Here is a 25,198-nt window from a genome sequence, read left to right on the forward strand (position 1 = left end):
TCTCCCTCTGTGACCCTCCCCCGTTCATGCTCTGTCTCTCTCTCTCTCAAAAAATAAACATTAAAAAAATTAAAAAAAAAAAAGCAGGGTAGCATAGGAGCTGCTCACAATTACTGAAAGCTGACGGCAAGAGGAGCTTTTATCCAAGCTACAACCTCCCCATAACATTAGCTACACGGACAGTTCAGCAGACCTTCTTTTGGGGAAACAAAATAGCTAAGCAGGACAATTAGAAGGTTCTGGCCGGGGTCAATACCAGAGAGTTAAAGGGGTCATTAAAGGAACGGAACAGGAACTAGGAATGACAGGACAGGTAATGGTCAGATTAACCAGGAAATTAAAGCCCTAGTGGAGAGAGAAGAAAATGAAAATGAATGTCAGGCAGTGGTGTGCTGTTAAATGTTTAACAACTGATTTTCGGGGTGGTGGCGTGGGGCGGGGGGTGGAAACAATGGCCTTGGTTGGCAGTGCTTGCTGATTTCCATAGTGCAAGTACTCCTACCACCACTGAGTTCTGGTTACAACAGGATGTCGCTGAGCACAGAGCTGGGGAAGCGATGTTCACCATCGCCTCTCGTGAGCTAGCATGAACTGGCTCCAGCATACTGCTGGTAACCTGGGTGCCAGTCTTACGTGTGACACTACGTAGCTGTGTCACCCTAGTAGCTTAACCCTCCTGGCTCTTAATTTCCTCCCCTGCAAAATGCCAACCTCACAAGCTTATTGAGAGAATCAAAGGAAACTCATGTATCTCCATCTAAAATCTCTTTCAGCTCTGATCATCCATGGTTCCATGATGGAGTTGGCCACATCGGTGGCTTTTCGCCTTTTACCATCTCAACCCAAGTCTTCTGAGCAGGAAGAAGTCAAAAGAATCCTAGAGGAAGCTGCTCCACGGTGGGGTCATCAGAGCAGAAACCACGTTCACATCGCCTCAGAGATGAGGTTCAAGGCAGTGACCTCTTCAGATTTTCTATACAGAAGAGACTTCTGGGTGGGAATCTGCTTGGAAAGTGGGGCTAGAGAGTTTACAAAGTTCTATTCTTTTAGTGGCATATTTACTTTGAGTGACTTAGATGTGTGAATGGTGCCCAGGGTCAATGCGGCATGTATGTGCCCTCTCTTCCTACGCTGTACCAGAATCTGCCTGGGAGTGAAGAATACACAGCGAAACTAGGGTCTGTTCATATTTTGACGTCCAGCAAAGGGAGTAACTCAGTGCTAACTTTCTTTGATGCTGTCTTTCACTTCCACGGACCGGTGCCTGGGGACATATGTTGCCCTCAATGCCCTCTTTGCTATGCCTCTGAATTGGAGCGAAAAGAGCCCAGCTCATCCTCTGAGCCATCATTTGGTGATACCATTAAGTACTAGTGGATGTTTGGGACCTTTGTTACCTCTTTTGGAGTAGATAAACGTGTTTGGCGGGGGCGGGGGGGGGGAGAGGTGGGTATGTGGGAGGAATAAATAAAAGTGACCAGAAGCTTGGCCCCTGCTGGGATTCCCAGGTCTTCAAGCTCGAGGACCAGATGAAGGGAAATTCTGGCCTTGGTGCACTGTTGAAGTTGGATGGCGGAGCAAACCCTCACCCAGCCATTCAAAGAAGTCCGAGTGCAAAGGGGTTTAGTAAGGTATAAGAGACATAATACCTTGTGCTTCCGGAGGCTGCCAGGACTGGTGGGCGTGGAGATGGGTGACTGTTTAGACTTGGGGGTGGAGAGCTGGCTGCTGGAGGTCCCGTTTGCTAGCCCAAGGCAAGAGAAAAGGAAGGGATAAGAATCAACAGCATACAAAAGAACCAGTTATCCTTCCCCTCCGAAGACACGAAGAACATTCAAGCAAGGTACACAGACAACCAAGTGATTTGATGAGCGGAACAAAGGTGAAAAGAAACACATTCCTCAGAAAGGCCAGAACTGCAATCCTCAGTTAATTAGATCCTGGAGCAGTGCAGGGCCATAATCCTCCCACCCTTTCCCCTGAGCGCTTCCAATTACAGGGCTCTGGTTCTTTTCAAACCTTTCTCATATTCATTCCCAAGTTTGACCCTAACACCATCTCTGGGAGGTAGTCTGGGAACATAGGATTTCATTTCAAGGTTACAAGTGAGAAAAAAAGTGAGGCACAAAGCAGATGATGTGGCAGATAGCCAATCTCTCCCCACTGTCTCTTTTTGTTCTCACCTCCCTGCCACCCCACTCTCTCTTCGGCCGCATCCTGGCTGAAAAGAACAGAAGGAAACAAAGACAAAGGGAGCTTACTCAGGAAGAAGAACGGGAAAGAAAGTGGAAGAAGAAAACAGCGTGAGACGTAAAGAAACACTTGGACAGCAAATGGGCAGAGGAGGGAATCAAAAAAAGAAGGAGAGAAAGAGATCAGGAGTGGAGGAGAGGGGACACGGGGAAGACAGAGTCAGATATTAGAAGAAAATAATGAAGACGTTTGAAATCGGGAGAAAGGCACAGAGACAGAGGAAAACAGACAGTGATGGCCAGAGTCAGGGTGCACCCCCATTTCTCTCTAGGCCGACACAATGCTGAAAATGAGGTGGTTTAGTATGTAACATCTTGATGCTCCATCGTGTTGGCAAATGTTGTATATCCCCTTTGCTAATGAGCTTTTTAAATATACCATCATGTAAAAAAAATATGGTGCATGGGATGGAACAATTAAACAGCTTTCGAGTGGACTCACATTTAGACATCTCATGCTAGAGTTAATTGTTTCTTAAATCTAAGGACCCATATTGTTAATCAGAGATATTCTGAAATGTGCTTTAGAAATAAAGGGATATTTAAAAAATATCCCAAAGGTCTGTGGAGGCAGGGAGAGAGAGAAGGAGGAGGAGAGAAACGAGAAGGAAGAGAAGGCGGGAGGGAGGAAGAGAGAGAATTGAACACGTGAAGCAGGAGAATAGCCTGAGGGTGTTGCTGTTCGTCCCACACACATCAGAAAGCTTAAACTGTTGTATCACGAATATTTCCTGAGGATATACTTTCGCTTCTTCACTTATGGTCACGTTTCCCTAGGTTCTGGAACCTGAGTATCAACTGTAGAGATGGAAGAGACATCAGTGGGGTGGTTGCTGAGTTTATCCAAGAGCAAGTAAGCTGAAGAATGGGCGTGTAGGCATCCGCTTGACCTGTATCCTAGTGAATGCATCTCTCACCCACTCACTGAGAGGCCTCTGTCCCTGTTAGGGCTTCCTGGAAGTCATTCATTCATTTAGCCAGTAGCTACGAGGTGCTTTCTCTAAAGCAGGCCAAGCATTAGACATGGGGGTTTCAGAGATGAGAAGTCACGTCCCGTGGTGAAGCAGGCAAGAATACGGTGGGCTAAGTCCTATGGCAGAGCCATGCAGGGGTAATTCTTAGAGGTGAGGAGAGGCTTTGAAATCAGGGGACTGGGAGGCACACAGGAGGAGGCAACACCTGAGAAAAATCTTGAAGGATGACTCTGGAATAACTGGAGACAAATCTATAGAGACCGAAAGTAGTAGAGCAATGGTTGCCAGAGGCTGACCATGGTCAAGTGGGTAGCTGGGGGGAAATGAAGAGTGTCCACTAACAGGTGCAGAGTTTATTTTAGAGGGGTAAAGATACTCTGGCAATAAATAGTGGAGACCGTCACACAATTTTGTGGCTGACCTAAAATGCCTCGAGCTGTACATTCTAAATGAGCAAGTTCGTATGTGAATTGTATCTCAAAGCCCTTACAAAAAGATGAATTGGAGCTAGAGGGCAGAATGAGTACTCTAGACTTTAGGATTGTCCCAGGAGGGGCAAGGACATGGAGGTGTACAAGAATACAGTACCTTTGAAGACGGCAAATAGCTCAAAATGGCTCAAGCACAGGGTGCCAGCGGTGAGCTCCAAGAGATGAGACCAGAGATGGCATAAAGGCCAGACGGGGGCCTTTTGTTTGGGGTTGATTTGTGAAAGAAATCTGAGAGTGATACTATCGAATTTGCATTTTAAAACTATTACTCTAGCTATTGTAGGAAAGCTGGGCTGGGGGGCGGCGGGGGGGGGGGGGTGGGTTGGGCTGGGGTAAGGGTAGAAGCAAAGGAATTGGTTAGAAGACAATGCAATAGTCCAGGTGAGAGGTGACCGTGACTTAAGGGGGGGGAGGGAAGGGAGAGAAGGGACAACGTGGAAGACAGAGACCTAGAAGACAGTCAAGCCACCTTGTAAGCAACCCCAAGAAGAATGTGACTTGTGCTGGCCAGCACAGACTGTGAGAGCTAGGCTTGGCCAAGGTACTAAGCTTTCTAGTGAATAAGGGAGGCACTGTGGAAAAGGCCAGAGTGTGCGGAGCCACAGTGGGGCCAAGTAATCCATTAGAGGAAAAGGAAGGAGTTACAGCACACTTTCAGTGCCTGAAGGACCTAGCAGGTCCTTCCTAGCAGGCATTTTAAATCGCACCCCGTGGTATTCGAGATAGAGAACAATCTGGGACATCAGTCTGAGCTGATGTAATGCGCGTCTTCCCAAGATCCCTGCCCTCAGCCGCGGAGGCTAACAGATGTAGGCATCCCCAGGTAAGTTCTGGCATTTTGTTCCACATGATTGATGCCTCCCTTTGCGACAACAGATGGTAGTTCCCCAGCATGTGTCAGTCATGGGACACAGCGGTGGTTACTACACTCCCAATGTGCAAACTGTCTCTGTCCACCTACACTCTTCTCTAGCTGAGGATGAGCCTGCCAGTCTTGCCAAAATGTAGAACATCGTGAACCACAAGCATGTCTGCTTGTGAGGCAGTTTCTACCCATTCATTGGCCACAGACCTGCACATACAGGTTCTTGTGCAACTTCTAGTACTTTTCTCAATATCCTCTGAAACTCTCTCACTTAAGAAGTTTAGGGGTAGTGCATAAATACATATTTTATCAATACCTCTCTCTCTATTCCCTGTGTGTGTCTGTGTTTATTCTCTGCCACTCCCCAGCTAGTCAATCTTAACCTTTATTGTGTCATCCACATTCAACAGGCGTTTTGAAAATCAGTTTCTTAATACTTTAACTGCCACTCACTGCATCGTTGAAAAAATGCACTTTCCCAGACTTCCTGATGGAAAAAAAAAAAAAGAAACCAAAGACGGACACAGAGAAATGAAAGAACATAGACACGCACAAGCAAATGTCAATTCCTCACAAGCTGAAGGAGCTCCTGCATTTACAGACTAGATAAAAATACATTCATATGTGCATTTCTTCTATGGGTTCTGGGGGGGGGGAAATCTGGGAGGGTGCCATTTGATATGGATTCGGGTCAGGTAAAAGAAGGAGCAGGGGAAAATGCAAACAGGGCCTGATGAACTGTGCACTGGCTTACTTTGGCGAATCCACACAGAAGGCCATGACAGTTCATTGTGACAGTGAGTGGCTGGAAATAACTTGGTTGACATCCCTCACTGCCCCTTATTTTTCTTTACTAAATGGCTTTAGCTCTTGTCTCTGAGCTTCTAATTCTCAGCTGCAATTTGGGGATGCACTGGGGGAGACTGTGCCCCCTTTTAGTCGTCTCTCTTTCGCACGTCCCTCCTCGGAACCACCGCGTTGTCTCACTGTTGTCACCTTTTATTTCCCCATAGTCCGAATTCTTTCATTCCTTTCTTGTCATTGTATATATCTGTCTTTTCCCTCTACAACAAGGTACATCACAACTTTGTAGTCTCCTAGGCCATCTTATCAACAAACACCAAGATAATAATTAGTGCGTTTTAAGTATCCGATAGGCCAGGCACTCTGCGTGCACTCCCAACCCACCCCCCCCCCAGAAAAAACCCACTTTTAGTTGTATTCTCATTTCCAATGGGGAAAGAGAATCTTGCTCCAGTTAGGGATAGCAAATCAGGATTTGAACACAGGTCTCTCTGATCCCAAAGCCTATGTGTGTTTCGGTTTGCTTTCAGTGTTTGCTACGTCACTCTTCCTTTTATAAATGAATTGCTTCTGGAACTCCTCCCCATGACAACTTTCTGACGCAGGAAGGAAGGGGGGAAGAAAAGTTGCTGTAGAGAACAGAGAGATGAGTAGGACAAGGTAGAAGCAGACACCGGAGCTTAGAAAAAGTCTTCTGGACTTTTATTCCACTTATCTAGTTTAGATTAGAAGGTATTTAGCAAGCACTTCCTTTTATTCGCCAAAGAGACTGGGTGTCATAGACAGTGTCAGGAAACAGTAGCTGATAGAGGAGCCAGCATGGCATGTAACTACCTTCAGGCCACAGAGCTCTCTGGGAAGACGGTATCTGTGTCTATTACTCCCCTCAGCTGGTGTCCCTCAGCTACGCAGCACAATGGCAGAGCTTGGCTCGGCATTCAGTCTTATCTCATTAGCTTCTCTGAATCATCGATGCCTGCCCTGGCCCCAGTGCTCATCTTCAAATCCTTGGCTGGGTCAGAATGGAGCAGGACAAATCCAAACAACAGATGGCTGCTCAGGTAACTAGGTTGACTTACCTATTTATAGGAATTTAAACGTATGGGGGGGAAAGGGGTTCCCAGGAGTGAGGAATAAGGTGGGTTGAGTCAGTTTCGAAAGAACAAGGAGAGGGTCCAATTTCTGGCATGGGCAGCCAAGGACAGAGTATGGTCACCAGCCAAGCAGAGGTGATGCTGAGCTCCTAGACTATGGATTTCCTTGTCTGGAGGCTGGACTAGTCCTTGGAAACTGGGATGCAGCTGCGTGGAAGGTGGGTGTAAGTAGCCCCAGGTGTGGCAATTATAGAACTGTTTGGGCAGCGAGTTAGACATGTCATTATACTTTATGGGTTCAAGTTTGGATGGCCAGAAAGGCACAGAAAGAAAAGAGCCAGCTTGGCATCTGCTTTTTACCCAAACTTTGACAGGAGACCAAACTGATAATGCTCATTCACTTAGCTCTGGCTTTTCCTCCCATTCGAATCACAACGCTTGAGCTCAACTCAAAAGCAGCCTATTGGTTTTGGTTGAATGTCTATTTTGAAATATTGCTCACTAAACAAACAAACAAACAAACCCATCTTAAAAAAGCCATGACAGGGGCGCCTGGGTGGCTCAGTCGGTTAAGCGGCCGACTTCGGCTCAGGTCATGATCTTGCGGTCTGTGAGTTCGAGCCCCGTGTCGGGCTCTGTGCTGACAGCTCAGAGCCTGAAGCCTGTTTCAGATTCTGTGTCTCCCTCTCTCTGACCCTCCCCCGTTCATGCTTTGTCTCTCTCTGTCTCAAAAATAAATAAACGTTAAAAAAAAAAAAAGCCATGACAATAATTTGAGATCCACCTTAATAGTTGCAGTTGTAGGGGGGCCTGGGTGGTGTCGGTTAAGCATCCAATTCTTGATTTAGGCTCAGGTCATGATCTCACAGTTCGTGTGTTCGAGCCCCATGTCAGGCTCTGCGCAGAGCCTGCTTGGGATTCTGTGTTCCTATCTCTCTGCCCCTCCCCTGCTTGCTCTTTCTCTCTCTCTCTCTCTCTCTCAAAAATAAATAAATAAACATTAAAAAAAAACTTTAAAAACGAAAAAATTGCAGTTGTATTTCTACAAATGTTTTCAAAGCATTTTACCATATATGAATTCACATGATTCTCCCGATAACCTCAAGCAATGATGGCCAGGAATTAATGGTCTCCTTTTAATCATAAGAATATAGAGGTTCAGAGAGAGTAGGACTTGCTTCAAGAGTATAAATTACTTCTCCTCAATGGATATGGCCTCAGGGATTTACTTACAGATTCCTTTCAAAATTGCCTTAAGGTGAGCACATCATATGCCTAATTCCCTAATGCCTTGCAGAGGGAGATCTCAATACACAATTCAGCCACTCCCTCATTTTTTCTCGTATTGAGATGCTCTAAGCGTTCTTGCGTTCCAGTTCAAATACACCCCCTGTTTGCTCCCTACATATACAGGGAGTTTTTCTGGTAGGCCATCCAAGTAGAACCAAGGTGGTTTCAGCTTACTTCAGAACAAGGCCAAGACATAGAGCCTGTGGTTTTCACACATTCGTTCCGAAGAGCCCTTGGGATGGGTGTCTGGATGGTTTGGCTAATTGTTTCTCGTCAGTGGAAAAGCTTGTGTCCCTCTCCCCAGACCCATCCATTAGGGAAGCAGGAGCAGTTCTTCACTGATTTGATCACAGCGCTGGTTCCCACGCCAAATTCAATCCTAGGTTGTGAGATACCGGAACTTCAGGAGTTGGAACTTGAATTTTAAATCTATTTCCTACAGAGTCTTGGGCAGCATGCAGTTTGGAATGTTCTAAATAAAAAGAGAAATAAGAGTTTTCCCGGTTGCAAAACAAACATGTGTACCCATGCCTGCAATATTTTGACACAGATCAGTTCCCCTCAAGAAGAAGACATCTGTAAGAAGACGGATGTAAGTGCCAGGATTGTTTTCTCAGACTTGATAATGCTGACAACATTTCCTTGCTGTTGAAAGTGGTTCTGCGGAGAACATATTTCTAGCGGAGCAAGCCTATTGTCAGAGTTCGCTACTGGTTTCATGGGGTAGAAACTAGAAAAAAAAAAAAAAAAACAACAACTACAGGGCTCTTAATTTGTGGAAAGAGCACACACTTTGGAACCAGTCAAGGTTCCAAATCCTGGCTTAGCCTGGATGTGTGACCTGGCATGTAACCTAACCTCTGTAGGTCTTAGTTACCCCATCTGCAACATTTGAACGATAATAATGCACATCTCAATTGTTGTTTTGAGGGTTACATGACAGACTATACATAAAACGCTTAGCTAAGTGCTTAGCATGTAGAAAGGGCTTCATAATAACCTCTTCTTCTCTTAATATTACTATTGCCACTACTAGAAATGGAAGGACATGAGTAACTATGCAATATATAGGCACCGAGTTAGGAAATCCCGCTTCTACGAGGGATGACTTATCAATCTCAACGGGCTGAGGACTTTCTTTGGCTAGCAGGTCAGGCGTTAGAGGATTGAAGCTTTCCCGAGTAAAGCCTATTGCTTTTTCGTTTCTTGCTGTACTTCCAAAAACATAGCCCTTGGCTCTCTGCCCCTCTCTCTTTTACCTTCTCAGCCATTACCATGGGGGTGGTCAATGAATGCAATGTGGAACCACTGAAGGTTCTGCAGTAGGGGGTGACACAATGGAAATGTGTTTTAGGATGAGAAATATGGTGGCACCACCCCAGATGCAAAAGGGGACAGAGATTTGAGTATATGTGCTGCCGAAGCGAGCACAAGGGGACAGAGATTTGAAAGAGGGATGCTACTTAGGAGTCTGTTGAGTAATTCTGGCATCACATGACGACGAAAAGGAAGGGACTTCTGTGTGAGTAATGTGAAGATGTTTCAAAGGTTCAACAACAGCAGCGTATGGCCGACTTGAAGGATTCAAGAGTAGGAAGAATCAAAGATAAAACCAAGGCATTGGACCCAGGGAACAGAATAGAAGATATTCTATTGCCAGACAGGGAGTTGGGGGTGGGAATGTTTTTGGTCATTAGGCACATCATATTTGGTACATTTAAGTAGGATCGCCTGGTAGGCATTCATGGGATTAACATCCAGAAGGAGAGTTGGGGCCGGAGACGTAGATTTAACATCTGCTTCCCTGGACCCTCATATGCTATATTCATCACCATCCGTACTCGTTTGTTCATGCTTCCCCCCTCTGTCAGAAATAATCCATTTCTGGGGCACTTGGGTGGCTTATTCAGTGGAGCATCTGACTCTTGATTTCAGCTGAAGTTCATGATCCCAAGGTCATGGGATTAAGCCCCGTGTCTCTGGAGAGTCTGTCTCTCTCCCCCTGCCCCTCTCCCCCACTTGTGCTCTCTATATCTTTCTCTCTTTACAATAAAAAAGAGAGAAATAATCCATGTCCTTATCAATTGAAATATAACCCTCCTTCAAGCCCCAGTTTTTCCCAGAAGGCTTCCCTTAGCACTTACTGCCTGTATCTCCCATTCACTTGGCATTGAAACAAACCATTACTGTTAACTCATATTTAACACCACGGAGCCATGGTTAAATTGTGGACTGTGAAGCCAGACTTCCTGGATTCAAACCTCAGCTCTAACACCTAGGAGCTGTGCGGTCTTGGGCAGGTCACTTAGCTTTCATACGCTCTAGCTTTCATCAGGGGCAACAGCGCCTACCTCATGAGGTTATTATAAAGATTAAATTGGTTAATATGTGCAGAGTGGTTAGCACAGTTGCTTGGTACATAAGAACTATGTAAGTATTTGCAAATAAATGTTTTGTTAAACACGTATGTATACTGGGTCCCCCAATAAATCATAAGCTTCTTAATGATTAGGAGTTCATCTTCTTCCTTTTCCGCACAGTACCCAGCTCTATTAGGTACCCCATCCAAACTCTGGAGAGTCAATTGCATTTAAACGCAAGTCCCAGACTGCAGCAGGTGTGTGTAAGATTCCTATTACAGGGAGGCGGGTCAACACCACCACATCCCAAGCCCTGCCGAGTGCTCAGTGGTCCCCATTTTATGGCCCGTGCCAACAATTTCTCAGGTGGTTCTCCAACGCCAATGCAAATGTTGCCTTAGATATGGGGCAGTTCCTCCAGTGAAACTCAACACAAGCTGTGGTTTTAGAAAGAATCAGAACGGGGGAGGGCCAAGGGGTGTTTTTCTCTTCCCAGAGCACCCCTTCCCCTTGGAGTGACAGCAGGGGAGCTAATGGAATGTCTAGGACCAGGCCCTGGAAACAGAGGTGCCCAATTCCTCATAGCTGTGCTCTAGGTAGCACAAAGAGAACGACACACATGTCACTCCATTCCCCTGCCTCCAGGTGAGGGAAGGTGGAAGGAAGCAGACAAGCCAGGACCATACAACAGAGACCTTTCTATTTACCACTCTGGAGCTCCCACACCTTGCCTCAAAGACAGTGCAGGGATTGTCTGCCTGGAAGTCAGGACAGCTGGGCTCTGGCTCGTGGGTAGTAAATAGTTGCATGACATTGAGAAGACCACAAGATACCGAGCCTCTTTATATCTTAGTTTCCCCCATCTAAAAGAAAAAAACAAATTGGATGATTTTCCTTTCCCAACCTAATTCGCGGTGCTATTGTGAGTGACAACTGAGGTGATGAATTTGGAAGTATTTTGCAAAGTGCAGAGCTTTAATTTATGTAGAAGATCGTTATCTTGAACCTCTCTAAGAGAGGAAAGTTATTGTGCTGTCTAGTACAGTAACCACTAGTCACATTTGCCTTTGAGCATTTGAAGTGTGGGGAGCCACAATTAAGATGTGCTGTAAGACACAGCCCGACTTCGAAGAATGGAAAAGATCTCATTGGAATTTTTTTGCATTGATTACATGTTGAAATGATAATATTTTGGATGCATTGAGTAGATTAAAATATATTATCAAAACAGATTTCTTCTGTTTCTTTGACCTTTTTAACTGTGGCTGTCAGAAAATTTAAAATTATGTACAAGGCTCCCATTATATTTCTATTAGACAGAGCTGGTCTAGACGATCACATTCGGGAAGGGCAGAATAGCTAGGTCCCTCCTCAGGCAACTCAAAGCAGCCTGTTCAGTTAGGAAGAGAAATACTTCTGGATACAATTCTCCCATGAACCCACACACCCACTGCACCGCTGTTTTGTGTCCCTTGACCTCCCCTTACAAAGTCTGTATATTTTGGTGCAGAATCCATTCTTTTTAAGGGGGTTGGGAACAGGGAAGATTTGATTTTCAGGAATAGGTACACATAGGTTGGGAGGAAGGAGGGTGGGGAACATTGGGTTGCTACAACAATGACTTACTACTGAAGAACACCAAACTAATTATCACATTACAATTCTCTCAGCCTACCAGGGTGGGTAATTAGCTTCCTTGGAGGCTCCTTAAGGAAAAAAAAAGAAGAAGAAAGAAAAAGAAAAGACTCCTTCCCAGCAACTAGCTACTTTGTCCTTTTAATTCAATTCAATTCAATTGGGGGTAGTTGCAGAAAAGGAAAAATTAACACATTAATGGCTGAAATGGAAACAGCCAGCGCTGAAATGGAAACAGCCAGCGACGCACTAGAAAGGTCTTCCTGCAGTTCTGAGGCCAGGCTTCCCTTTGCCCATCAAAATGGCAAGTCCTGGGTTAATCAAAATGGGGGCACTACACAAGATTTCTTCAAACATCTCAGAGGAGACCTCTGGGCTCAGATTCTTCTCTGCTTTACCACAGTTCCTTGTCCTACTTTAAAGACAGACATGGCTAATGGGACTTGGATTCTACGAGTCCATCAGCTCTGCCCAGTAAGAATGAGAGCTCCTTATAGCATTATTATGTAGACGACCGAATCCTTCCTTAACTTACGTTTAGGGTTTAACAACAGACATTCCATTTGGGGTACACTCAACATTGCCAGGAGTGGGGACTGAACTCAAAGGGAATAAAGTATACAGATTTTGATTTACTCATGGGAAGAACAGAAAAGAGACAACTTAAGGACTGAGGAATCAAATTATGACACAAATTACAGACCAAATCGCATCAATTTCCTAAACCTCAAGCCAACTGAACCATGAATTGGACCAAATATATATATATATATGTATATATATATATATATATACACATATATATATACATATATATATACACACTATATATATATGTATATATATTACACATATATATACTATGTATATATGTAATATATGTTACATATACAATTACATATAATATGTATATGTATATGTATTATATGTATGTGTATAATATGTATATTACATATGTATTGCATATGTAATATATATTATACATATATGTATATATATTATACATATATATACATATATTCTATATATGTGAAAGAATAAGAGAAATAGGTCAAATAGATGTCCATATATATATATACACTATACTACTATAGATAGTATATTAGTATATGTATTATGTACTAATATACTATGATAGTATATTAGTATATATACTATATATACTATATATACTAATATACTATATACTATACTATTATATATAGTATATATATACTACATATATATATATAGTATATATATGAATGTCTATTTGACTTATTTCTTTTATTCTTTCACTATTACCCTCCTCTGAAAGATTTGTTTTATTTTATAACTTTAAATAAATATTTGCTTTCTCCCAACTCCATTGCTCTGTTCTTCTTAAAAAAGTATTTGAAAATCTAGCAAACATGTTCAAACCAGAATCAAACCTATATATTTTCTAATGAACTAGAACATCAAAACATTCCTTTAACTGAACCCGAACTGAGCCAATGTTTCATTTGGTTTGAGTCCCTGCTGCAGAGGAACATTTTTGGCTGTCGTTTGCCTTCAAAGGAAGGTAGTTAAAATTCCCTGGAAATGGCCTATCTTCTACAACCTTGAGTTTCTCAGGTTGAATGAAAAAAAATGTGAATCCCTCCCACAAGTCCCAGATCCAAGACAGACGAACACAGGATGGAAACATGGTGGTACTGCCATGTCCTAGAAAAGAACAAAGAATTTCAGCCCCACTCAACACCACTGTTCTTTGGTGAAATGGGTATTAACCTACCTATGTCCCTTGCTAAGAACTTGGAAAAACCTTGACATGTGCTGATGCAAAACTATGCATGGTCTATAGCTCATCCTTTTGGTTACACAATCCTTATTCTGTGGAAGCTACTGTACAACTCTATAAATTGGAAACAACCGATAATATTGGAAAATGATCTTTATCTCCAGATGTGTAAATTCTAACTTAACCAAAATGGAAACCAGGTCTTAGACAAGGTAAGAAACTTGTCCCACATCACAAAACTGGGAAGTGGTGTCACTGGGCCTTCCTACAGAGATGCTTCCCTCTCCTTTTCCATATCCTATCCCCCTCCACTTGCCAGCCTGGCATGGTCCTGAGTGACGTGGAGGTGGGAAGGGGAAAATGGGTATGTCAAATCCAAACCATACCTAAAGTACTGTTTTGCCTGAGATCAGCTTTGTCCCTGTGAAATGTTCACTGAGTGGATGCCCTGGACATGGCTCTAAACTGCCATGGAATAGACAAGGTCATGTTACATGGATCCTTTTATGCTTTGGGGCTGAAATCATGTGAAAGATCTAGACACGTCATCTGTGATGAGCTCAGACGTTCTGGAAATTGCCATTAAGGCTGGCCAGGCCAGCATTTGGCTTCATTGATGTTCATGAATTACCTGAAATAAAGATTTAAATTCTCTCTCCTGAGAACACCACTTTAGGTGTTTTGGTTTTTTGTTTTTGTTTTTGTTTTTGTTTTTGTTTTTGCTAGTAGGGAGCAAGGGCTGTGTGTAATTCTGATATCTGCCAAGCAAAGTCCACTTTCCCTGCCTCGAATCGGTTTCTCTTTTTTATCCTGTGGGTGTGAATGTATCTTCATTCCTTCTCTCTAGCAAAGGTGTTGTGAAAGAGCAAAGGCAGATCTTGCCTGCCTTTGCCTAGGTTGGGATTTATTATATTCCTTTTAATCAGACAAATATTCATTAAATCCTAACGTATTCCTTCTCTGTTTCTAATATCTTAGAGTCAGTGAGATGCATAGTTTCTAGAAGGGAAATTCTGTAGGTAGCATGTTGGCGATCATGTTTAAGCCATGTTTACTCACAGATGGTTCGGTTCACGTGGGGTGGATGACCCAACTGGATATAGCCCACAGAGAATCCATTTACCTCAAGCTACTGCCGCCTCAGCATTTTTAAGTAAGAGGTTAGTGGTGGCTTAAAAATAGGTTCACCAATTCTTGGCCGTCTAAAACTAGGTCCACCCCCCACTCAAGAGGTGAAGATTGACCCTTCTTTCCTTGAAGGTGGGCTGGAGTTAGTGACTGCTGCTAATGAGTTGACTAAAACAGAAGTGACGGTCTGTGGCTTCGGACACTAGATCACAAAAGGCACTGCATCTTCTTCCTTGTTCACTTTCTTGAATCACTGTCTGGGAGAAGATCCTGCCAACGGCCATCTTGGAAGTGGAGCCTACAGTCCCAGGTGAACCTTCAGATGACTTCACCAACACCACACCAACACTTTGACCTCAACTATATGGGGGATCCTGAGCCAGACAAAACCACACAGGCTAAGCTACTCCAAAATTCCTAACCCACAGAAACTATAAAACAATAAATATTTGTTGTTTTGAGTGGCTACGTTTTGGGGTAATTTGTTTTGCAGTACGAAATGAGTAGTACACATTAGAAATCCAAGAGGGGTGCCTGGGTGGCTCAGTCGGTTAAGCGTCCAACTTTGGCTCACGTCATGATCTTGTGGTTCGTGAGTTCGAGCCCCACATCAGGCTCTGTGTTGACAGCTCGGAGCCTGGAGCCTGCTTCAAATTCTGTGTCTCCCTCTCTCTCTGCCCCTCCCCGGCTCATGCTCTCTCTCTCTCTCTCTCTCTCAAAAATGAATAAACATTAAAAAAAAAACTACAAAAAAAATAAATCCAAGAAAAGGGGGTGCCAGGGTGGCTCACTGGTTAAGCATTTGACTCTTGATTTCAGCTCAGGCCATGATCTAAGGTTGTGGGATTGAGCCCCACATCAGGCTCCGTGCTCTTTCTCTCCCTATGCCCCTCCCCCCCACTCATACACACGCACACATGCATATTCTCTCTAAAAATAAAAAAAAAGAAATCCCAGAAATGATCAGTGATATTTCTGAAAAATGATTGGTAGGCAGTTATTGCCAGACTTTATGAGTCTTGATCAAGCATTTAAAGTCCATTTTTTTTGCAAGACCCTGCCTAGAATTTGTACAATTTCATTCTTTTTTTGAAAATTTAAAATTTTTAAGTTAAAAAAAATTTAAATCCAAGTTATTTAACATATAGTGTAATAATGATTTCAGGAATAAAATTTAGTGATTCATCACTTACATATAACACCTAGTGCTCATCACAAGTGCCCTCCTTAATGCCCCTTGCCCATTTAGCCCATCCCCCCACCCAACACCCCTCCAGCAACCCTCAGTTTGTTCTGTGTATTTAAGACTCTCATCTAGTTTGTCTCCCTCTCTGTTTTTATATTATTTTTGCTTCCCTTCCCTTATGTCCATCTGTTTTATATCTTAAATTCCATATGAGTAAAGTCATATGATATTTGTCTTTCTCTGACTGACTTATCCATTCACTTAGCATAATACACTCTAGTTCCATCCACGTTGTTGCAAACAGCAAGATTTCATTCTTTTTGATTGCCAAGTATTATTCCTACAATTTCATTCTTTTCAAAAAAATTTTTAATGTTTTATTTTTGAGAGAGAGAGAGAGAGAGAGAGAGAGAGAGAAACAGAATGTGAGTGGGGGAGGGGCAGAGAGAGAGGGAGACACAGAATCCGAAGCAGGCTCCAGGCTCTGAGCTGTCAGCACGGAGCCCGACGCAGGGCTCGAACTCACCAGCTGTGAGATTGTGACCTGAGCCCAAGTTGGACGCTCAACCAACTGAGCCATCCGGGCACCTCTCTATAATTTCATTCTTAATCTGAATGTTAAAACATCAGTCTTTGTAGCGTGAGCAATGTGAATTTGCTTAGATAGGGGCATGTGCTGTTTTGTATGCTTCACCAACACATTAGCAAACACTTGCATTTTTACTCCTTTAGCAGATATTACCTAGATATTAACTACGTCTCTAGCACCGTGCTGGGTGAAATAGGTACTTTTACATATCTGATCATTCACAAACATTAGTTGAGCATCTACTAGGACCCAGCGCTGAGGACACAAGATGAACATGACATCGGACCCCTGAGGGGCCCAATATCTAGTTGGAGAAGTAGACAGGTAAATACAGACTTTACAGCACAGCATGGTGAATATTACCCCCAGATACATGAATGACATGCTATGATAGTGCAGGGAATGAAACTATTTCTATTTGAGGTGTTGAGGGATGAATAGAAGTTTCCAAGCAAAGAAGAGTGGTAGGGTAGAGGGATGGCATTCCAGGGGCAGGGAAGTAGGGTGTGCAGAGTCATGAAAGCGTGAAAAGCTTGTGCTGCTTCTTCCAGTTCAGTTCTTTCTGCCTGAGAATAAAAATACGGCCGGTGATGTGCATGCTCCTGGCAGTGTGAGGCCAGAAGGACAGGCTGTTTTTCTAGGCCACAAGCATTTCCACGCCAAGAGGCTGCTTGAGTTGCCCCAATTGGAAGCAAAGATAGTGTTTGTGCTCTCCGCCCCAAAGTTCCCAGGCTGGAAGAATTCTCGTGGTGAACACTGAGCCTTGGGAGAACAAATAGAAGTCTTCTGGGCCATACAATTGCCTTTACCACAAAGAACTCAAATTGTCTGTGCATGACTCCACTCAGCTTCTCAACTTGAACTTCTGGGGCCCTTTGCCTTTTCAGATCAGTGTCACTCAGGCGGCGGGGGCAAGATCTTGCACCAGAACTTCAAAGGACACACTGCTGCCTTTATCAATAAAATTATGCTATGAAAAAAAAGAGTCAGCTGAAGCAAATGTTTGCTTAGTGGCATAATTTGCATTTGGCACGAGCTTCTAAGCTTGTCACAGACTGATAAATAGTTCATGGCTTGGCAGTGATTCATACACCACATTTTTTAGATCACTCACTATCCACTAATTAAAATCCTGTGTGACAAATCTCTGTGTTTCCTTTCAGACCCTGGCCTACATATTTTTTCTCTTGTTGTGAGAATGATGTGAATTATCTTGTTTCTCTTTATGTGTTGACTTCTAAAAAGCTCAAAGTCAAATTGGAAGCTCAAGTGCCTCAACTATGTTGACACTTCGGGGTGGCAAGTGTTTGACATTTTTGTTTTCGATTTTGCTTTTCTGTTTCAGATTGGCGTGTGACTGGATTATTTCATTGACTGTGCTTTTGCTGGGTGATGTTGAAGATGGTGACTATGAGGACAAACACGACAGTAAGCATTACAGGATTCTGGTCTGCGTCCATCTGAGTAGAACCGGGGTTTAGCTGTGTCTCCATGAGTCCAAACAAGCCTGACGGTTTAGTCTCTGAGCGGATAGAATTGGTATCATGGAGACTCAGCGGTATTCACGAGGAACGCGTTGCCCTGCATGCAGAGGGTATTGGCCTCTGTAAATGAAGTCAGCATGCACAGTTAGGAGAAGAGCACTCACCGTCTTGGTCGTTACCTGAGTCAGCTGGAGACTTGCTCCGGCGCATGGGGCCAGGGCTCTTAGCTGAACTCTTCTGAGGGGTTGGAGAGGCCTTTGGGCCAGCTGTGGCCGATGGGTTTCCCTTCATGACTCGGCATTCTGGTAAAAAAAAAAAGACACAGCTCAGTAAAGCCAGGGGAGGAACGGGGCTCAGCATATTACCAACTTCTGGAAACTGGAGTAACCACCCCAGGCCAAAGTACCCAATGGCTCAGGACTACGGGGTGGTCCTCACCGTCTGTGGGAATGACGGCTCTGGGGAGGGGGGCATGGGAGAAACTTTCAAAAGTCATCTGGGCTAAGCCAGGTGTTTAAATCCCTGGATTATGGAAACAAGGGAAGGAGTTGAAGAGCAGGTTGGGCGGGTTATTAAATAGTCAACTCGATCATTTGTGGACAATGCAGAAGAGCACCTGTTGACCTAATTAATTAATTTCCTTGGAGAAGAGATTGACAGCCGAGAGGCTGCAGCCACACAGATGAAACATTCGTGAGTAATCTAAAGGAGAAAGGAGGAGCTACCATTTATTGTTCATTGCATGCCATGTATTATAATAGGCATATTAGGGATGTCATGCCATTTTATAAATAAGCACTCCTAACTACCACCGCCACCACCACCATCTTGCATTTATAGAACTCTTTCTTTTTTTAAAAAAAAAATATTTATTCATTTTTGAGAGAAGGAGCATGAGCAGGGGAGGGGCAGAGAGAAAGGGAGACAGAGGATCCAAAGCAGGCTCCGCACTGACAAGCAGCGAGCCCGATGCGGGGACTCGAACTCATGAACCGTGAGATCGTGACCTGAGCCGAAGTCAGACGCTCAACCGACTGAGCCACCCAGGCGCCCCTTTTTTATTTTCAATGCACGTTATCATAAAACCCTATGCCGGCTTAATGAATATAAAGGAGCCAGCAGTGACTGTCACTCAGAGCTTACAGAAAGCTCTTGGGTGTATCGGGGAGTCTGCCAAATGTTTCTGCTACTTGCCTCCACCTCAGTCCGACACATGTGGGGCACTTTTTCCATGCAGATCACTCAGCAGCCCTACTGTGGTAATTCTGGGCACGGATTGTGCTAATGCGTTAAGAGAATTACCATACTCACGTTGCTGACGAGACGGCAAAGAATATAAGCCTCTTGCTTAGGACCACAAAGCAAGAAACGAGCAGAGCGAGGGCTAGCAACCAAGTCTCCTAAGTCCCAGTCTAGTGCTCTTTCCAACCTTGTGCTGTGATGGTCAAAGTGGAACCACACAGCTAGGTAGAGGGCAGTCTTTTCTTTGGACACTCTCTGGTCACTTCCTACTTAAAGATCTATCAATTACCCAGAAAAAATTAGAGGATCTTTTCTGACAAACTGAGTGGTTTTTTGGAAATTGAGTTAAGCAGAAAGCTCATTTTTGTTTGTTCTATGTCTTGTTTTGGTTGATGGACTTTAGTGATCACTGTCCAGAGCTGGAGATGCAGAAGGTATAGGAAGTTGCATATGGCCTGGGGTTTGTTTAGCTATTTTATGGTCATTTGTCTCTTCTCAAAGTGAACACAGCAGAAATGCCACCTCTTTCAGGGTCCTTGTCACTTGAGCTGTTTGTAAAGTCTACAATACAACCGGGTTTGTTTTTCTCACCCCTCATAATTGGGAAATATGTTTTGAATGTGTCTTCCCATCAGGATCATTTCCTAACCCTGTTGCTGTATGAGCTAATCCGCCATTAACTTACACATGGAGCTTGGACTCAAGCAAAGGGAGGTGGGCAGATGTTCACCTCCTTCCTGAGATTAACAACCTCTGGAATCTTGAGTCACAGAGCAGGGGGAATGAGGCAGCAAGCCAGAAAGAGGGAAGAGGGGAAAGATTTGACACTAAGAACACAGTGGAAAATCTTTCTAAAATGGAACCATCAACATGAGCCAAGTAGCTGGAGGATGTTGACTACAAAAAAAGTATACATATAATATCCAAGTTCTGACTCCAAATTTTCCTTCCCATAGTCTGAGTCTGATTGCACCCGTCATCCCATGTGACACAATATGTGGTTCGAGAAATCTGGTCACTTTTGGGGCAGGTAGTGAGTTTTATTGAGTTTGGAGGCTGAGAATCTGGGACATCTAATCAACCTTTCGCTTAGTGACTCATGTATCCAAATATACAGGAGAAAGACTGACAGTATTTGCCCTCGAAGGTCCATGCATGGATGTTCTCTGGTCCATATGAACCCATGGAAATCCTAAGGGTTAGAAGGAGGGAAGATAAGAGAGCAATCATATCCAGTGGTTGTGCGTACCATTTTCATCCAGAGAAAAGTCATCCTGAGCATAGCGAAATTTTTCAGGACCACAGGCAATAAACACATCGTCATCACCAAAGAAATCATGGAGACAGGTTACCTACGGAGAAAGCAGAGACATTGGATGGACATGTGATTATCTTGTGACAGTAAACATCATATCATGCTGGCAGGGGAAAAAAGCTGCAGGTCTGGGCCATCATCTTTAGCCCTCAGGGATCTCCATTTTTCAAGCCACCAGGCTCATAGTCTGCATCACAGCCCCTGGTGAGTAAAGATATACCAAATGCCATTGCCTTTCCATGTTTCATGTTTCATGTTTCCATTGCATTAAGAATAACTTCAAGACCATGTGGACATGATCCCTTTTAATAAAAGTTCACAAGCAGGGGCAGCTGGGTGGCCCAGTTGGTTAAGCGTCTGACTCTTGGTTCTGACTCAGGTCATGATCTCACAGTTCGTGTGTTCAAGTCCCATGCTTGGGATTCTTTCTCTCTGCCCCTTCCCTGCTTGGGTGCTCTCTCTCTCAAAATAAATAACGAAACTTAAAAAAAAAATAGGTTCACAAGCAGATGGCCCTGCAAATGTTACCTTTTCTCAGAGGCTCAAAGACAGAGTGCTCCTAGCCCGACTCTGGGGCCAAAGGTGTAAGCCAAGGCAGATGAGAAAGGTCGTCTGCAGCCTGAAGTAGATAGACTCTATGGCTGGCCAAGATGTGGAAGCTCTTCTCGTCAACTTCATGAGTTTTGAAAGAAGGGCACCAGTTCTCAACTGATTTCCACCCGTGAAAATTGGACTTTTGCTAAAAATGGACCAAGAACATAGAAGTGACCCAGAATACCATTCCTCCCTCAAGAACAAGCAGGGGAAAACTGTCCTGACCACTTAAAATTTAATCAAGAGCAATGAGTCCCCATAGGCTTGAGGCTCTGCTGGTAAAGCCATGTTCCCAGGATCCTTCCCACCCTCTAGTGCCCTATGCATTGCTATTTCTCCACAACAGAGAGATAGTCTCCCCAACCCTTTTCTGCGCAAAGAAATGAGGGTCTCTGGGAAAGTATGTTGCTTGCTATAGTCTCCTCACTTCTCAGCTTCCTAATTACATCTGATAATTAGTCCAGCACACGAGGGAAATCCCAGGAGAAACCATAGAGTCAAAACATTCTTGTCCCAATCCTTAGCTTGAAAGTGTTCAAAGCTTCTAATTGTTCTAAGCTACCCATTCAAGCTGCCAGCGATGGCTTTCCAAAAGCACAGTGCTCACAAAGTAATAACAGCTTGCTGGGTGCGGAGAGCAATATTTCACATTTGAAAAAAATGTGCACATTAATACCATCACCCACCCCAACCCAGGTTCTATTCAGTCCTCATCTGCCTAGCCAAGATGATTGCAAGATTTACACAAAGTGAGAGATGCTTCAAGATTATCCCCATTGCGTCAGCCTCCCAATCATCCAGGAGATGCCAAGATAAGGGAAGACTTGGAAGACTGCCAGGTTTGCTCCTATAAGCCTTTTCCCAGCCGTGGGTCCTGACCTCATCAAATAGGCCAACATCCTACAGCCCACTTGTCCCTCACCCATTCATTCCACACTCATGTAATGACAACTAGAGCTACCCCTAAATTGAATGTTTATTCTGTGACAGGCACCCTGCTAAGTACTTCCGAATCTTTCCTCTCATTTTACCCACACAACAGATCCTAGAGGTCAATATTATTGTCATCGCTGTCTCACAGATGAGAAAACTGAGGCCCAGAGACAATAAGTAAATTACTTAGGTGGAAAGTGATGAAGCCAAACGAACACAGATCTATCGGACTCCAAAGCCTGTCCTTTTGGCCACTCACCAATACAAAACTCATGCACAGTTCAGGCACTGGGGAAACAAGGATGTTTAAGACATGGTTCATGACTCCATGGAGCTCACAACCTGACGTCCCGGACCTTGGCTCGATAAAACCTGGAGCCCCTAACTTTGATACATTGTGTGTCTCTGAATTGTTTATCCCCTGGCACCTCCTTGACCCTGAAGATCTCTGCCATGCCCTCATGTTCAATGCTGGCCCTGACCCTGACTTTAGTTTTGCTTATGAGTTAAGGAAGCCTCATCCTTGGGTGCCCCTCCACTAGTGGCCTCTAGGGTGTAGCACTTTGTTTCAAGACCTGCCTGTATTCTCATGAGTGCTCACCTGCTCCTTCCCTTTCAAGCACTAGTTTCCCGAATGTAACAGCCAAGTTTATCCCTCTCTCTGCATGTCCCCATGGTTTGTGGTAGAGTGCTTGCCGTAGAGTGAGAATTCAGCAGGGCTCTTTTTGTCTCAACCAAATGCAAAGAAAATAAGAAGGAGGCTTTGTAAGTTTATACAAATGCAGAAAAGTAGGAACAAAAAGGAAATTAATCTTGGCAAACAACAAGAACTAGCATTCAAAGGTTTTGAAAGGTAACACAAATACACAAATTTAGGAACAAGAAAGGAGCGATGATTGTGCATTCAGAAGTTCTTCTTTGCATAAATATGCTAATTAGTTGGAAAACTTAGATGAAATGAATGATTTTAAAGGAAAATGTAAATAATGAGGTTGGCTCAAAAAGAAATCGAAAACCCCAACCAACTACTGGCCATGAAAATAATTTAGTAAACACTTCAAACATCAACCCTTCCCCAAAAGGCAGCAGAGCATTCATTTTGGAGGTGCTGGTGGAAATTGCTTCCCAAGAAGAAAAACCAAAAGCTCGAAAGCAGTCATTGCAGTGACACGCCATGATACCCTATTGTAGGACAACAAAGCCTTCACAGATTGCTCTGGGGGTTGCTGTTACAATGACCCACCCTCCTCCAACCCCAAGCCTTTTTGCCCCCACCCAGGCTTTGGGAAAAGCCTTTGGATAACCCCTCCTTCGGGGAGCTTCTGAGAAAGGCAAAGCCCCCCTATGCTTCTGACAAACTCACAATGGTGTGGCTGGCTTCAAAAACATTCATTTTGCAATCCAGCTGTTCAGCATCAGGTTTCTTGTGTGATCCCTCCCCACATTTTACTGGCTCCCAAATGTAGACAAGTTCACATTGTGCATGTGAATACCCAGCTTTCCCAAATGCCTTGGATACTGAGACACAACAGCCCTCCCTGCCTTTGTTACAGAGTTGGGAAAAGAGAAAGCTCTCCGTCTTAAATATGAGGAACCCAAAGCACAGAGAGTCAAAGTGGCCCAAAGATACACAGATGGCTCATGGCAGAGTTGAGGCCAACACTCAGGTGTCCTGATTCAATTCCGGACAGAGCAATTCAGTTGCCTGAGAGAACATGCTTTCGTAAAGCCCCGACGTCAAAGGCTCGTATACAACCTGAACAGGAGAGTCCGCATGTGTCCTAATCAATGCCCGATATCCATTAGAACACTTTACTAGACTGAGAAAAGAAAACATCTATATGGGTCATACTTTGAATCTACAGACAAGAAAATTCCTATTCACTACTGTAACTGGCAATGGAGAATGTCGTGGGAATGGAGGACAAGGAGAAGGAGGGGAGGAGGAGAAAAAGAAGAAAAAGGGAGAAGGAAAAGAAGAAGGAGCAGGAGAAGAATGGAGCTCTCTTCCCAAATGAAGCTCAGCTCACACCTGCTTTTGCAAATTCCATGGAGGTAATGTGACAGAAAGTCCACCTTAGCCTACGTTGCAAATGTACAATTTTGCAACTTGGATTTTTTTAGGTAACATTTCAGTCATGAGGTGGCATCAGAAGTGGTAAAAATAATAATCATTATGATACCACTTACAGCATCCCCAGAGATCAAGGGTCCAGCTGACATCAGCTTTTGTGTGAGTCACACTCGGGCCTTTAAGTCAGGGACGAGAGCACAAGATCATAATGCCTGTCTTTGTAATTAATGAACTGCCCGCACAAAATCAATAAAATCAACTCATATTAACATTGAAACATTAACTCAATGTTCTTCCTTTAAAAAAAAAAAAAAACAGCAGATATATTAGCTGCGAATGGCAAATTCACTCCGTGGCTTGATTTAAGCTTAATTAGATTCTCCACATGTTACAGATGCTGGCGGTTAGTTCTTGTAGAGTAGACTCTACATTTCATGATCTAATTGTGCAGAGAGAAATGTTATCTCAGAAGCAAGGTCTTGTATATGTATGAGACTCGCTTTCAACATGCAAAATATTTTCACTGAAAGTTCAACTCCACTAATATTCATTCATGAAGCACTTAACTATGGCAAAGGGACTCTGTGAGAGATATAGTCGGTCACAATGAAAGGCTCCTGCTTTCAGAATTGCCAGCATAATAAGCGAGTCAGAACTACACACATAATTGGAATACGAGGCAGACTGTTGTTAGCACTGTTACAGAGACACAAAGAGCCGGGGGAACACAGAAGACAAAGAGAACAATTCTAATCACGAGAAGTGGGAAGACTTCATAGAGAAGGTGACAAAGACGAAGCCCACAGAGAATCTGGGTCTTGAGGGATGTGTGGGATATAGGTTGATGGAGATAGACGTAAAGGGGATTCCAGGTAACTGCACAAATAAAGGCAGGAACGTGTCTTTTCCTCTTTTTTTTATATTTATTTATTTTGAGAGGGAGAGAAAGTAAGCACAAGCAGGGGAGGGGCAGAGAGAGAGGGGGGTGAGAGAATCCCAAGCAGGCTCCATGCTGTCAGCGCGGAGCCTGACACAGGGCTCCATCCCACGAACTGCAAGATCATGACCTGAGCCAAAATCAAGAGTCAGACACCCAACTGACTGAGCCACCCAGGCGCCCCGGAAC

The 25,198-nt window shown here is 43.9% G+C and overlaps 1 protein-coding gene across 1 annotated transcript in view; it reads right to left on the bottom strand.

The window, feature by feature from the left end:
• Positions 1–229: 229 nt before the first annotated feature.
• DCX (doublecortin) overlaps positions 230–25,198 on the bottom strand; it is a 176,514-nt gene continuing 151,545 nt past the window's right edge. Inside the window, 4 exon segments of the mRNA XM_032592072.1 lie at positions 230–295; positions 1,650–1,744; positions 18,079–18,216; positions 20,406–20,508. Of these exon segments, the coding sequence (XP_032447963.1) occupies positions 230–295; positions 1,650–1,744; positions 18,079–18,216; positions 20,406–20,508 (402 nt within the window).

This window comes from Lynx canadensis, chromosome X, assembly GCF_007474595.2.
Source record: "Lynx canadensis isolate LIC74 chromosome X, mLynCan4.pri.v2, whole genome shotgun sequence".
NCBI lineage: Eukaryota > Metazoa > Chordata > Mammalia > Carnivora > Felidae > Lynx > Lynx canadensis.